The sequence below is a fragment of the Drosophila ficusphila genome, unplaced genomic scaffold (genome assembly GCF_018152265.1).
Source record: "Drosophila ficusphila isolate 14025-0441.05 unplaced genomic scaffold, ASM1815226v1 contig_791, whole genome shotgun sequence".
In the NCBI taxonomy this organism is placed as follows: Eukaryota; Metazoa; Arthropoda; class Insecta; order Diptera; family Drosophilidae; genus Drosophila; species Drosophila ficusphila.
Genome location: NW_025064737.1, coordinates 24,468,931 through 24,482,691, shown reverse-complemented (window position 1 = coordinate 24,482,691; position 13,761 = coordinate 24,468,931). Strand labels below are relative to the sequence as shown.

General features: G+C 46.2%; 1 protein-coding gene across 2 annotated transcripts in view; it reads right to left on the bottom strand.

Moving 5' to 3' along the window:
• The window catches only part of LOC108097525 (serine/threonine-protein kinase Doa), a 36,441-nt gene extending 23,237 nt beyond the window's left edge, over window positions 1–13,204 (bottom strand). The window contains exons 1-3 of one of the 2 annotated variants that reach the window (XM_017199862.2): window positions 12,737–13,204; window positions 11,321–11,439; window positions 11,082–11,177 (exon numbers count right to left, since the gene is read on the bottom strand). In XM_017199862.2, the coding sequence (XP_017055351.1) occupies window positions 11,082–11,177; window positions 11,321–11,439; window positions 12,737–12,925 (404 nt within the window). In that variant the 5' untranslated portion in view covers window positions 12,926–13,204. Of the gene's footprint in view, window positions 1–5,896; window positions 7,764–8,953; window positions 9,058–11,081; window positions 11,178–11,320; window positions 11,440–12,736 lie in introns of those variants that run through there. The other variant, XM_017199860.2, reaches the window with a different exon arrangement.
• Between the last annotated feature and the right edge of the window lie 557 nt (window positions 13,205–13,761).

Below are 13,761 nucleotides of genomic sequence, written 5' to 3'. Positions count from 1 at the left end.
ATACTCGCACACACATCTACTCAGCTACTCAGCTACTTAGCTGCTAAGCCGCTCCACGCTCCACGCTCGCCTTGCCGCCGGATTCTTAGGACCGGCAAGCGAATGAATGCGAGACGTGTGTTGGCGAGTCGGTTTTGCGTTACCAATCAAGTTAATCAACTCGGCCGGATGGCTACTGCCTCAGCTGTTGGCTATCTGGCAGCGGCAGCGGCCCACCTTTGCCGCCGGTCAAATGCCTTCGAGAGTACTTCATGGTTCGCGGAGTGACACAGAGCAGTGGTGAGCTAGCTGAACCCTTGGCTCTGGGCGATCGAGGCCAGAAACTGTGTCAATAACATCGGTAGCGCATGTTCGTGCTCATGTTACATCCACTCGGCTCTCAAAAACCACACCATGCCACACCACACCCACCCTAAAAAGACCAGACACCGCGATTCAGAAGTGCGGGTGGGCAGAGATCTTGGCATGAATCAGCTGATCGCTGGAGATAACTGACCTATGCAGCCAAAGCTGAAGCTTAACATGAAGCCACTACCAAATCCAAGATCCAAGAAGTCAGCGAGCTATATGCTAATAAGGCAAACCAGCTCTCATTGAGCGATTACGAAAATTTTTGTCGGTTGCGCTAGCTGCTCAATGCTCACTGATCGCCCACGTGGCCCCCAAAAAGCATCTAAATTTGGGCACAAATTATGAGAAACACAGAACAGAGCTGAACTGAAGCTGAAAGTGACTTTGGCCACAAGTACACTCGGTCGTTCGCTAGTTCCGACCTGCATCGGTGTATCTATTATACAACAAAGCTCAACGCCTGCGCACCCGCCAAGAAAACTACTTGAGCGCACACGCTTTGTATCTTTGTATCTGGAGGCAGGCACCTCTCCGTATTCCGTAGGCAGGAAAGAGACACTTGGCCAAGAAACGAACTGAATTGAACCTATCGCCGATCTCTGATCTCCGACTGGCGTCTGTCGCGGAAAAGCCGCTTACGGCCTCGCGGCACCTAATATAACATAATAATAAAAGGAACACAACTCCATGGTAGCCAAGCTCTTTCGGCGTTTTGATTTATGATTGATGACGCGCTGCGTGCAAATTAGAACAGCTTTTATGGCCAACTGTAATTGGATATTAATGATTCGTCGATTCACATTCAGATTCCGATTCAGCTCCAGATCCAGAGTCCGATTTCGAGAAACAGAAGAGTGGGAGGGGTCGGCGGGTAGGAAGCGAATGGCAAAGCCAGTTCATAATAGCTGCCCAATTTGGACCGGAGCATTTCAGATCGGCGTTGTGTAAGGTAATTGGCTTAATATTTCACTCAAGGCAGCCGAACGAACAGGTCGAAAGCTTGACTAATAAAAACCACATAAAATATTATCTTTGACCTAAAAGAACGCGAGCAAGGGGTTCAGTGCGACTACCATAAACATTGCCGAGGCAAATGTAAACAAAGGGTTTGGTCGATGTCACACGAGGAAAGCTCTGATATGGGCGTGCATGAGATAAGATATCTTGGGAAATAGTTTCCTAAAATATGATAGTATGGTAGCTATGTTCCCGAGCCGATTATCTCCTCGGTTGATCTTCGAATAATCGTAAGAATTCGACCGCTTTATTGCTCGCCGAGGTAATAAGTTATGACAGTCTGTGGGAACCCAGATAAGATACGGCTAGGGCACCAAATAAATACAAACTTGCTTGGACTGAAGGGGTTACAAGAGGCTATTCCCACCACAAAACAATCGGACGAGTTGTTGATAATTTCAAGGATTGAAAAATCTTTTTATTCCAAGCCGCCACATGAGGCAATTCAACGATCGCGCCCATATTTATAGAGTTCCTCATTCGCGGACTGCCCTTGAGGATTTCGCCAGCTCAGGCACACCGGGGTTTCTATATTGTTACTTTTCTCTGTTGGCCTCGACTTTTCGCGGGCACACAGATGAGACAACAACTTTATGGCCAGGCCAATCCCATTTCTGGCCTTATCATTCCCCACATGTGGACACCGTTTCCTCGAGTGATTGGGACGACCTTGACCAATTCTTGCTGCCAACTTGGAATTTATGCATCCACAACGGACAAGAGAACCCCCTCCACGCAGTGAATGCCGCAATTAACCACCAATAAACACCATTGTGTTGGCCAACTTCCCTAATGGCCTGCAATTTGTACGAATCATGTACACTTTTTCGACTCCAAGATGATAAGGAATCTGCGACAACAATTAGCTGCTGCGAGCTCTCGAGATCCAGCCAGTCAGATTAGCCACAGCCAAATCCGCTAAGAACAATAACCCACTGCGAGTCGAACTCTGCAATTCTCTTGCCATTTGGCAAACAAGAATATCCAACCCGAGACATATACAGAACCCATGAAAATAGTTTCTTATACGCGCTTGCCGTGTTATTGAATTATGAAATTAATCATTCGAAAACCAGTTTTGTTTTCATGATTTACATAGAGCAGCTGAGACACTTTGAGCCCACCAACCAGATCTGCCTGCACCGCCAACCGCCGACAAACATTTGTTGCGGCCCGAGAGATTTTTCTTCGTTTTGTAGTAGCTTTTTGTATTTTGTATTTGTGCTGACCCTGAAATTGCCATAAATACATTAAGCAAAGCGTAGCGCACATATGCGAGCCGCCCTCCTTCCACCCCCTCCTGCGCTCGAATAATCATCTGAACAAATATAATAAAAAAGCGTTAACAATTGGATTCAAATTTTCGCTTCCAATGAACTGCAGAAGTAATGCGTCATTTTGGCTTTGGCTTTATGCGCTTACACACGAAAAATACCCGAAAGCGGTTGAATAGCCCAAGAAATGCTAGAGATGGTTCAAGGTTCGCATTCGCAGCTCGTGAACTATTTACGGCGGGCCAGCTCAATAAACATTCGACTTCGTGATGGACAGTTCATCAGATGTCATAAGACCAAAATATTTCCAAACAATTTCAATAACTCGGATCAATAAACCCCTGCTTTTTATTTCTGTCAATGAGTCAAGGCAATCTTTCTTGGTTCGTGAACTATTTAATGTTTGATATAAATAACTTTAAGGTTAAGGAGATCAAATCAATGGAATTACTCTATTTTAGACTTCAAATTTTTTTTCTTTTGTGTTTCGTAAGCCTATTAACATTCATCAACTTCTGACACTTCCGGAAATAATATATTCCCATATTAAATCTCAATTTACTCATCATTTAAAGTTGACTTCTAGAGTCTCCCGATATGGAATAATTCGGGTTTAAAAATTCATCAATTTGGCATCTTTAAATATCCATTTATCTATTCTTCCTATTTATTTCTGTGACACTTCACAACCGAAATGTGAAACCCATCCCTGGTCAACAGAACTTGAATATGATTAAAAGTATATATGGAATATCTTTGTTTTTATTTGCCTGCTCATTGATTATAGCAGAAGCCAGTACTACTCACATTTGTCTTTGTCTTCAAGTGAAACATAATGAGAAACCGGAATTTTCGGTTCGTCCCCCCGACTAAAAGTTACCAAGAGTTCGAGGCCCAAGAGTTCGGGGGGTTGGGTTAAATGCAAATGATTGTCGCGCGCCTTAAATGACAAAAGAAGTGCCGTTACAAATATTGCCGAGATATACTCGTATCCCCGATGAAAAGCTAAAATTATTAACAAAGAATGAGTAAGTGGCCAAGTATGTTAGCAGCCCAAACACAGCTGCCGGATTATGCAAATCCATTTGGGTGGCAGACCTCGAATTGAGGGCACGGAGGAGCAGAGGGCCAGGCCGGTGATCACTGGAGGTGACGTTGGCCAATTGCAAGGTCATTGGTTGCGTCTGCGCAAACAGCGGACTCGCGAAAAGACATCAATAAGCACTTCGGGCAGTTAGTGAGCTGAGCACTGCAAATAATTGAAAGCTCTTTGTGCGTCAGTTGAGGAAAAGGAAGGAGGAGGAGGAGCTGGGCGCTGGGAACTACGAACTGCGAACTGGGAAGCCACTGGACGAGGAAGTGCCAAGTCGGGTTCAAGCAGACCGAGAGTGTCGGGGTCTGGGTCTGAGTCTGAGTCAGTTTGATCCGTCGGTAACGAGAGACACAGAGAGATCGCCGGTTCAATGAACGTAATGAAATTTTAGCTCCGCCCTCCCCCTTCGATCTCCTCCATCGCAAACGGACCGAGCTGGCCATTACTGTTAACAAAAACAAACAACAGTTAAGCGAATTCAACAACAAGCCAAATTAAATATGCCGAAATGTCCCCCTGCCACAGCCCCAGCCCCAGCACCAACCCCACTCGGTTCGAAAAAGGAAGCGATGGAAATTTGTGTGCAATTTAAAATCAAGTCTAGAAGATCTCTCGATACTGCACTGTTTTATTTGTTTCGTGATTTATGCGAGTTGCGCTGCGTCTGGGTGCGAGTTTTGCGTTTGTTTTGGTGCGTAGTCAATCACCTTTCGGCTGACTCTTTATAGGAAGTCAATAAAATACATTAAAAAGCATTTCGTTTGGCGCTGAGAGTTGCAGCCATTATTCACTCTTGTTTTCAGATCATTTGTTTTGCTTTTTTCGATTAGGCCTGCCTTGCGCTGTCGGAAATCGATCGAGAACTGTGTGCTCAAGATCTAAGCTTTGTTGTCAGCTTTTAGTTGGCTGCCTCCGCTGCCGGCGGTAGCAGCTCCGATTATGATCGTATATGGGTCTGCGGAGACAGGTCCGGTTTGTTCCGATCGTGATAAACGTCAGATGAATGAGTTCGAGCAAAAAACAGAAGCACACCAAACACAAAACGAAAACCCAAATTAAAAGGCAAGAGATCATTGGGCCCCTCCCTTCTGAAAAACAGTCAAAAGGTGCGGGAACCGACAATGACAGAGCGAGGATTCCTTTCGGCCAGCTGCTGACATAATTGCACAAAAATATTCCCCAAGAGTGCTATTTAAAAAGGAATTCATAAAGCAGACAGGGATGGAACTATCAGATCAGAAATGATTTCACTATGAGTGATCAGAATATAAATTAAAAAGCCGCAGTCGTTCTGCCCTCATAAATAGGTATCGAGAAGCTGACTTAATAACTTGATCTTAATTTGTTTTGCTAATTGTTGGCCAAACAGAAACCTTTTAAATGTATTTGAATAAGTGGAAATGAAATTCAATCTTTGGGGAACCTTCCAAACTTACGTGGAAAACCGACTTAAAATCAGAATTTAGATTAACGATTGCGATAGCACTAATTGTATAAAATGTGTTAATTGATCAGAACTTGGATTTCATCAAAATCTGGAGATCAGTTGCTCAATCAAACGATCACAATGCAAGCTACTGAACGTCGTGGATGTTGAGCACTGGAAAGTGCCCAACGAGGTCGAAGCTCTTGGGCAACCCTAAGTCAACAAAGCGACAGAAAGGGGGCCAACAGGCATTTAACCGCTCAACCAAATGAAGTATGCCCCATACTTGAGGGTAGAACGCTAAAAGCTTTGCAACTGGCCCAGCCCGGCGCTTAGTTGCCTAATGAGCCGGACGGAGCTCACCATTTGGACACCGCAACTCAGCGCAGCTCAGCTCAGCTCGACTCGGCTCATAAGTAGGGGCGGTGTGCTTGACCAAATTTGGCAGGGAGATCTTGAACCGAATCGTAGCGGCACAGCGCCAACAATAACAAACATACGTATAAACACAACGGAAAAAATCAAAATAAAAAACAGAAGACAAACATCATCGAGAACGAGATTGAGTTGGGTTGAGCTCGAGATGGAGAAGAAACAACGAGCGGAGCGAGGAGGTGGTGGCTTTAAATGAAGTGCGGACAGAACGCTTAGTCAGCAAGCTGTGCTGCCGCCGCCACTCAAGGCTAGCTCCAGTTTTCAGAGACTCGAGTTTCCGCATGCTGAAGAGACACTCACTTATACTCACACGTCGTGGACCCCAAGTGCTCCGAACGACGCCGCGGCTGCGCCTTCTGGTGGTTGTTGTTGCCATCCGCTGGCGGCAGCAGCACGCGGTCGGGATAGAGCGGCTTGGGAGCCCACGAAGCAGCGGCCACGTAGATGTCCGTCCGCGGAGTGGGTGGCGGCGAGGGCAGGGGGTCCGGCGTGCCCGCCGCATAGCTGTAGTATCCGTCCTCCGGCTCGTCCACCACGGACAACCGGTGCTTCGTCCTCGCCTGTCCGGAATCCTCGCTGTACAGGTACTCGTGCATCGAGCGCGCGTACTTGCTGTTCCTCCTCCGCTGCTGGGCAGGAGTTAGCTGACTAGTCGGCCTGCTCCGGAGCAGCTCGCCCTCGTCCGGAGAGGCTCGGATCCAGGAACTGGCGGGCACGTACTGCCGCTGCTGGTGGGTCTGCACCAGCTTCGAGAAGTCCACGTAGAGCGACTCGTCGGTGGCCGGCTTGCGCTGGAACTCGTCATCCTCATCGCGGGTGACCACACTCTCCTCCACGTCCCCGTCCTCGTCATCATCGTGTGGGGTTGTGGGCGCTCCCACGGAGCTATAGAAGCTGTAGTTGCTCGAGGACTGCGAGTAGGAGCGGTTGCGGCCGTAGAACTCCTCCTCGAAGGGCAGTCCCTGCGGGAACTTGTTCGAGAAGGCCTTCTTCAGCCGCGGAGAGTCGTGCGAGTCGCTGGAGCCCGTCGAGGAGCCAGCTCCCTCTCCGTTGTGGCTGCACCCGTTGCTGCGCTGCTTCAAGCTCAGCTTGGGCGTGGCCGGCAGCTGGCGTCGCTGGGCGAGAGGAGTGCCCTTTCCAGCCACTGTTCCTCCGTTGGTGAGATCATTGGTGGCCATCTGCCGGCGAGCTGGCAGCGGTGGTTGAGGCGCCGGATAGTTCTTGCAGGAGCGCTGGCCCGCGCGGGCCGGACAGTTCTCCTTGGCGGCCAGCCTGCCCGCTTGGTGGGTTCGCTTCTGGCTGGTGGGCGTGCCCAGCGGTTGCTGAGACACCGATACCGACACCGGCTGATACTGTTTCCTGGCAGTGCTGGGCGTGTTCGCCGGGCGGACAGCCTGCGTGGGTGGTGGCGGCGCTCGAGCCTTGCAATGCCGCGTGGGCGCCGAGGTGGAGCATGTGCTCTCGATGCGGCGGATCAGCTTGGGTGTCAGTGGCTTGACGCTGCCACCGCTCACCAGTCGCTGTTGCTGCTGGTGTTGCTGGTGGGCATCGGGATGCAACTTGTAGCGGTTGCTGCTGCAATAGCTGCTCCGCCAGGGCTGCTGGCGCACGAAGTTGCCACCAGTCACACCCTGCTGATGGATCGAAGAGGACGAGGAGGCGGTCGAGGTGGACGAGGATCCCGCTGGCGCGTTGTTGTTTCTGCCCGGCATCGATTTCACCGTCGATCTGTTGGCCCCATTGCTGCTCAGGGGTTGGGCAGCTGCTGCTCCCATTTGTCCCCCGTTGCTCATGTTGCTGCTGGGGTTGTTATTGCTGCTGCTGCTACTAATGTGGTTGTTGTTGTTGCCGTAGCCACAACTGCTGCGCGGCACTCGAAAGGAGCTGTATGGCCGAAAGCCACTGCCATACTGTTGACCAACGACTGGCATTTTGTTAGCTTTTTATGATTTTTATTCGTTGTTAATAGACTGGCTCGCTGGTTAATTATTCGTAATTGCTGATGTTGCTGCGGGGCAATGATGTTGGTTTGTTGTTGTTGTTGTTGTTGATGGTGATCTTGTTAGAATTGGCGTTGAAATTTAAACTGCGGAACGTTTACTTTAAACGCGTGCACTTAAAAGATCGCTTATCTTTAGCTTTATCGTTATCATTTGTATATCGCTGGCTGTTTGAATTTGAGAATACTATTGCCTTAATTTTCAATGCTGTGCACACACTTGGCCCGTCGCATGCGGACTACTATATAAAAATACGGCGCCCAGCCAGATTCCATGAAAAGCTTTGGCCCAGCCTTTAATTTTAATATTATCGAACAATTTCCTTTTGTCTATTGGCACTGCTGCTGCTGCTGCTGCTGCTGATTTGGCTGCTTGTAATTAACACGTTCTCGATGGCTTATGAGTTGGCCACCCACTACCCAGTCTGCATTTGTGCGACTTCTTTCTGGCCGCATTTCGTTTTTGTTTTAGACACTTTCGGCCTGTCAGCACGGCGAGGGCCACAATTGAATTAGCTGCTAAAACAACCCTGAACCTTGACTGCGATTTAGCCTGCGGCAAATCCAATTGGCCCCCAACCACCAGCCACCAGTCACCAGCCGCCGGCCAGTGGCCATTGGCAAGTTCATTGATAAGACCCCCAAAACGCAACCAGTTAAGGCTTTATGCAATTCGCTGAGCGAGGGAAAAACTTAGCTGCCTGCCTGCAAGTTGGTAGAAAGTGTCTGCGCATGCGCCGAGCTCAAAGACCCGGCTGCGAACAGGTCCTCCTCCGACCAGTTTTCACAATTTTACTTTTTTAACCTGATTCAAAAAGGAAACGCAAGTCTGCGGCTCCAAACGGGTCAGCAACATCAACAGCAACAGCAAGAGCAGCCGACGAACAGCAACTTGTTGCGATGCTATGAGTAATGGACTCGGAAATGCGTGCGAAATCCCTTGCCCAATAAAAAACACAATCGGCACGTCCGGTTCCTCCAAGTCATCAGCTCCCTGCAACTCGTCTTTGATAAGTCGTAGGCGTCGTCGTCATAGTCCGTGCTATCTTATCTTGGTTTAGTTAACCCGTCTGTGTTGCCTAAGGTTTTGTGCCCGATTGGCCAGTGATTTCCCCTGCTCTGCTCTAAAGCCAGAGTATGCACAGCATTGAAACTTCTCGGAATAATTGAGGGGGTGTTGTGAATTGAAATTCCGTAGGCGCAGAGTCAGCGCGAATTATTTTTTTTTGGCCAGGATGCATAAACAAATCGCGCGAATCGCACAAATCACTAGAAGGTGCACACACAGACACACAAAAGCTGCATTTGTTAAAAATTATAAACAATTATTTTCAGATATATACGCGGTTGGGTCGTACTTTTCTTTCAAAAGACACTTGGTGGCGGTAGCACGGCGGCGACGGCGACGAGCGAAGAAGCCAGCACCTCCATTCGCTTTCGAGTTGTCGTTGCGACTGAGCAATCGAGCGACAAGTTGGTAGCGAACAAGTGTCGGTTGGCTGCCGCTGCCGCCGCTCTGCGCCGTCCGTACCGCTGCCCCCACCGCTCGACTTCGCCGCTCGCATTTCCAGTTTACAGCCGATCGAGCGAGCGGGCGAACACTGCGAATTCGCCGCACCATCGTGCGTGCACCCAATTGATGGCTTGTAATTTAAATAAAAAATGATTGAAATTGAAAATGATCAACGACAATAACAAACCGGAGGATAGCGGAAATGCAGGCAGTGAACATTTGAGACTACTATTCCTTGCTTGCAATAAGCGAAAGAAAGTTTAAAATTATTGCCAAAAATGCCCATAATGTTTACTTTAGATTTCAATGCAGCAAGGCTTATTGGTCGTGCTTTTAGAAAACAGTGTGCGTTAACAAATTAACAAACACTTTATCTCTCCGCGTGATTTTCATATTTGGACTGCGTTTTTCGGCCACTTCCGCGTTGCAAGATGTCACCAGCTTTTGAGTAATGAGCCGGGACAGGTCGATTAATCTGACGCCGCTGCTGCTGTTGTTGTGCTGCGGTTCATGAACACTTAGCCAGCGTGCTTTATGGCAAATGCAAAAGGTTAATAAACAATGACAGCAGTGGCGGGCATGAAAACGTCACTTTATCGACAAAGAAAGCGGTCGCTGCTAGTGGCGTATAAATTACGAAATGCGACTCTGATTAAGCCAACTCCCCAAGATGCTCTTGCTGCAACTACCTAAAAAGGCCACGCCAAGTGCATTAAACAATAATAAATGCGACAACGTCGCGCCTCAAGTTGTCCGTTGTTTTGAGTAATATGCAAATACGCCTTAAATACGCAGACGCATAAATTAAGGCGAGGAAGTGCAGCGGACAACCCGCCAGGATCCGCCAGATCCACCGCATCACATCGATCGCCCACGTCCACGGGCCTCCCGAAGGGGGTCAGCACAAAGAAATCGCTGAATTCGCGTTAATTTACAGTAAGCCCACTGAAGAGGATGACTCTTCGCTGGCAGGAACCAGCGCAGATTTCACTTGCCATATATGGCCGAATGTTAATTTGTCCGTTTGACTGCTCCTGCTGATCGAGCGGCACTTTTTTATGGGGCCATGGACCGTAAAAGACACGACCGTTTACAAGCCATTCAAAGAAAGCGAGTCGCAAGGAGCAGAAAGCTGCGTGGGCAGGACACTCAGGCGGCCGCGACTCAGCCAACCAGCCAACCAGGGGAAAAACCCGTGCATCAGTAGGCAGAGCCAGTTTAAGTGGACAAGACCCGAGACTTTTCGAATGGTTTCCCCCACCGGAGATATTTTTTTTATTTACTCATAGCAAAAAGATATTTTGTTTTACTCGCTATTGTGGAGAAGATGTGAAGAAACGGCTCCTTCCTCTATTCGAAACTGCCATTGCTTTCCCTTTTAGAGATTGTGTTACATGTGGACTTGTATAATTAGAAAATGTAATTTGCCTTTCTTAGAGATTTACCTAAATTCGTAAACTAAAATGAAAGGAAAATAGAAAATTCAGACCAATTTCTAAAAAAAATAGAAAATCAAATCGGTTTTTTGCATATAATTGATTTCTGCAAGCCCAACTAGTTTGTTATTTACAAACAAATTGGGCAACTTCATAATAGTCATGTTAATTCACAATAAGACAAATGCAAAGCGAGTCCCGAGATAAAAAAAAAGCTGAGAAACCAAATAAAAATTTCGCAATTGACTTCTTTAATACAGTAACCAATAGTCTTTAACAAACAATAGCCGACTTAGATAAATGCATGAATATTGGGTAAAATGAATTGATGATTTACTCAATAAACAAATCAATGCAACACAAAGCATTTCGACTCTGACTTCTACAATTTCCATTCGAATTTTTGTATTAAATTTACACAACACTATAATAGATTTAAAGAAGAGTTTAGCAATGGCCAATAAAAGGGACATATTTATATTGATTTTCCGATTCGACCTTTTGATAGGAAACAAATCACTGTTTTGCTTTACTTACGTGGGCTCCTTGGATATCTGGGCCTTTTTGGCATCGAGCTCGTGTCGCCTTCGCTTGGCCGCCGATCTGGTGTGATGTGTGTTGGTGATCCGAGGCCTGTGGGTAAACAGTGGAATAATGAGTACCACCGAGTTACCTTGGGCCTGCGAGACGGGCACAATGAGTAATCCCTCGCACAGCCCGAAGAGCACCCCGAGAACATAGGGGTATATGGGTACACATGTAGACAGAGAACTTACGGTGATGGGGCCTCAGCTAGGGGTGGCGAATGATCGGCAGTATCGTGTCGTCGCCGCTTGTCTCGTGTTCCCGCTGAGGATCGATCCCTTGAGTGGTGGAGTCTCCGTGTTCTGGGCATCTGAAAAAATAGTATACACACTGTAGTCCTTTGATTTTTGGTTTCCCTAGGAGATACCTATTTGGAGATATACCTTAATAGTATTTATATATATGTACTTATGAACTTTAAGGCAACGGGTGGTGTGAGCAATGGGAACAGCTCCTCACCTCCCCACCCCTTCTTAAACTGTTCCTACCGAAGAGGTGAGTACAGTACGGAATACAGCTGGCACGCACACGAATACACTCGCACTCGCTCACACACACAAGCGGACGCCTAACCAAATTGCAATTGCCCAGCTTCTGTATTGGTACATCGAAAAACAGACCACAAATAAAAACCAAAAACCATTAACTTTCGAATTTTAATTTCCTAACTATCTACCTTGCAATTTGCTGCCGATTTGTTTCACGATCGCGAAAATTGATTTTTGTATGCGCTCCGTTGGTTTTGCTTTGGTTTTGTTGTTGCTGCTTGGCCAAAGCGTCGCTGTCGCTGCCGTTTTGGTTGTTGCTATTTGTGCTGCAGCTACTACTGCTGCTGCCTTGCAAAGTATGTGCAGCGGTTGTCCTGCAGATCCTGTCCTCTATTTTTAGTACCTGCGTTTTTGGCACAATCGGAATAATGTGCGTTTTGCTGAAAATCGTGTTTTTTTCCCACAATTCACGTCACTTGGTATTTTATTCACCACGTCTGAGACAGTGTTGAGAGTCTCCAACGAGAGTGTTGAGAAGTGCTGGCGCAAAAGGGTTGCCTAAATCGTGACAGAAATTCACCACATTGCACGTTTTGGTCATTAAATAATTTATATTTATAAAAATGTTCCTAATACAAGCTTAAAAATCAATAAAAATAATATTACTAATGAAAAAAAGGGAGCAAATTTGTTCGGTAAATTACTCGTGAGAGTGGAAGCAACCTTCTCCATGACCTTGGCCTGCTTTGATACAAAAACAAAACAATTGTTTATATTGTTTTGGAAAATTGCAAAAGGCGACAATCCTGGAAGTCAAAATAACAAACATGCGCTTACAAAAATAAATGGTTTTAGTTTTCTTACTGAGATACCCAATATCGGTTTAAAGTTTTCTTAATTGTGTATATCTATTTACAAACAAAACAATAGGGACTGCAAGATGTGGCAACTCTGACGACGCGGTGTGCTGCGCAATCAGCTGTTTGCAGGCACGCTTGTGTATGCGCCTGTATGGGTGCTTTCAAATCCGCGGACAGGTAGCATTTTTGATATCTTTCGGGTTTTTCTCCTATCTCACCAAGCCTTTTCATATCTAGTTCGGCTTTTCAGCTGTCTTACCTCTTCGCTTGCGTGTTGCTGCGTAGTATTTGCTGGGGGCGGGGCCAGAGGCGGAGCAGGCAGGGCCAAAAACGGCGATCGGGGCAAATACAAGCGATGCCACAGGCCTCTTAACAGTTGCGTTAGCGATTGCCAGGAGAAATTCGCTTTCGCTTGCATGGGTTTGTCCTTAGGTAAGGTGAATTGCATGGGTCCTTGTTTCTATCCTGTTATCCGTCCTATTTTTAAGGTAGTTGTTTGCGTTGTTTATTTTCACGTCCTCAGTTTTTCGCGCCTTTTTTACGCTTGCTGCCCTTTATGCCCCTTTAATGGCTCCTCGGCGTTATTTCTAACCGCCTGGATGTGGCCATTTGACTGGGCCACTATTTTTTGTAGCCTGCAACGCAGGTATTTCAATTAACACGCGAATTTGCAACGGATTAAATTGAATTTTCTTTTTGAATTCAGTCCATTAGAGGTGGGAAAACGTCGGTTTTCACGTACACCTATGTTTTTAAACCAAATATCGATACAACATCGATATCACAAACCGTGATCCACATATAAAAGTTTTTTCCGGTTAACAACTTCTTTGTTACCAAACGATATCTGAGGTGAAAGTTTTTTAAAATCAGATATTTGAAAGTACAAATAGTCCAACAAGTCTGCTGTGAATATGAACTCTTAATATTTCAATAGGCATCAAATTACATTGTGATCGAAATCGAAAAAACAAAATACTAAATATCAATCGGTTTTTAGTATTTACTAAGTTACAATGATTACCAAGCCACTCGGTTAACCGATTAGGGCGGGTAAATTCAAATCTAAATAAAGCAGTTCAAATGTAAAAATAAATAAAATGATAGCACTTTAAGGGACTGTAAGAAAACTTTTTATGTTCCTATGTTCAATGTTTTTAATAATTTAATAATATAAATAATATATTTATTTATTTACGTTTAAATATTTATTAATTTCCAGTACATCTACATCTAAAATAAATTATATTATTTATTAAGCGCTTTTACGTGTATTTACTAAGC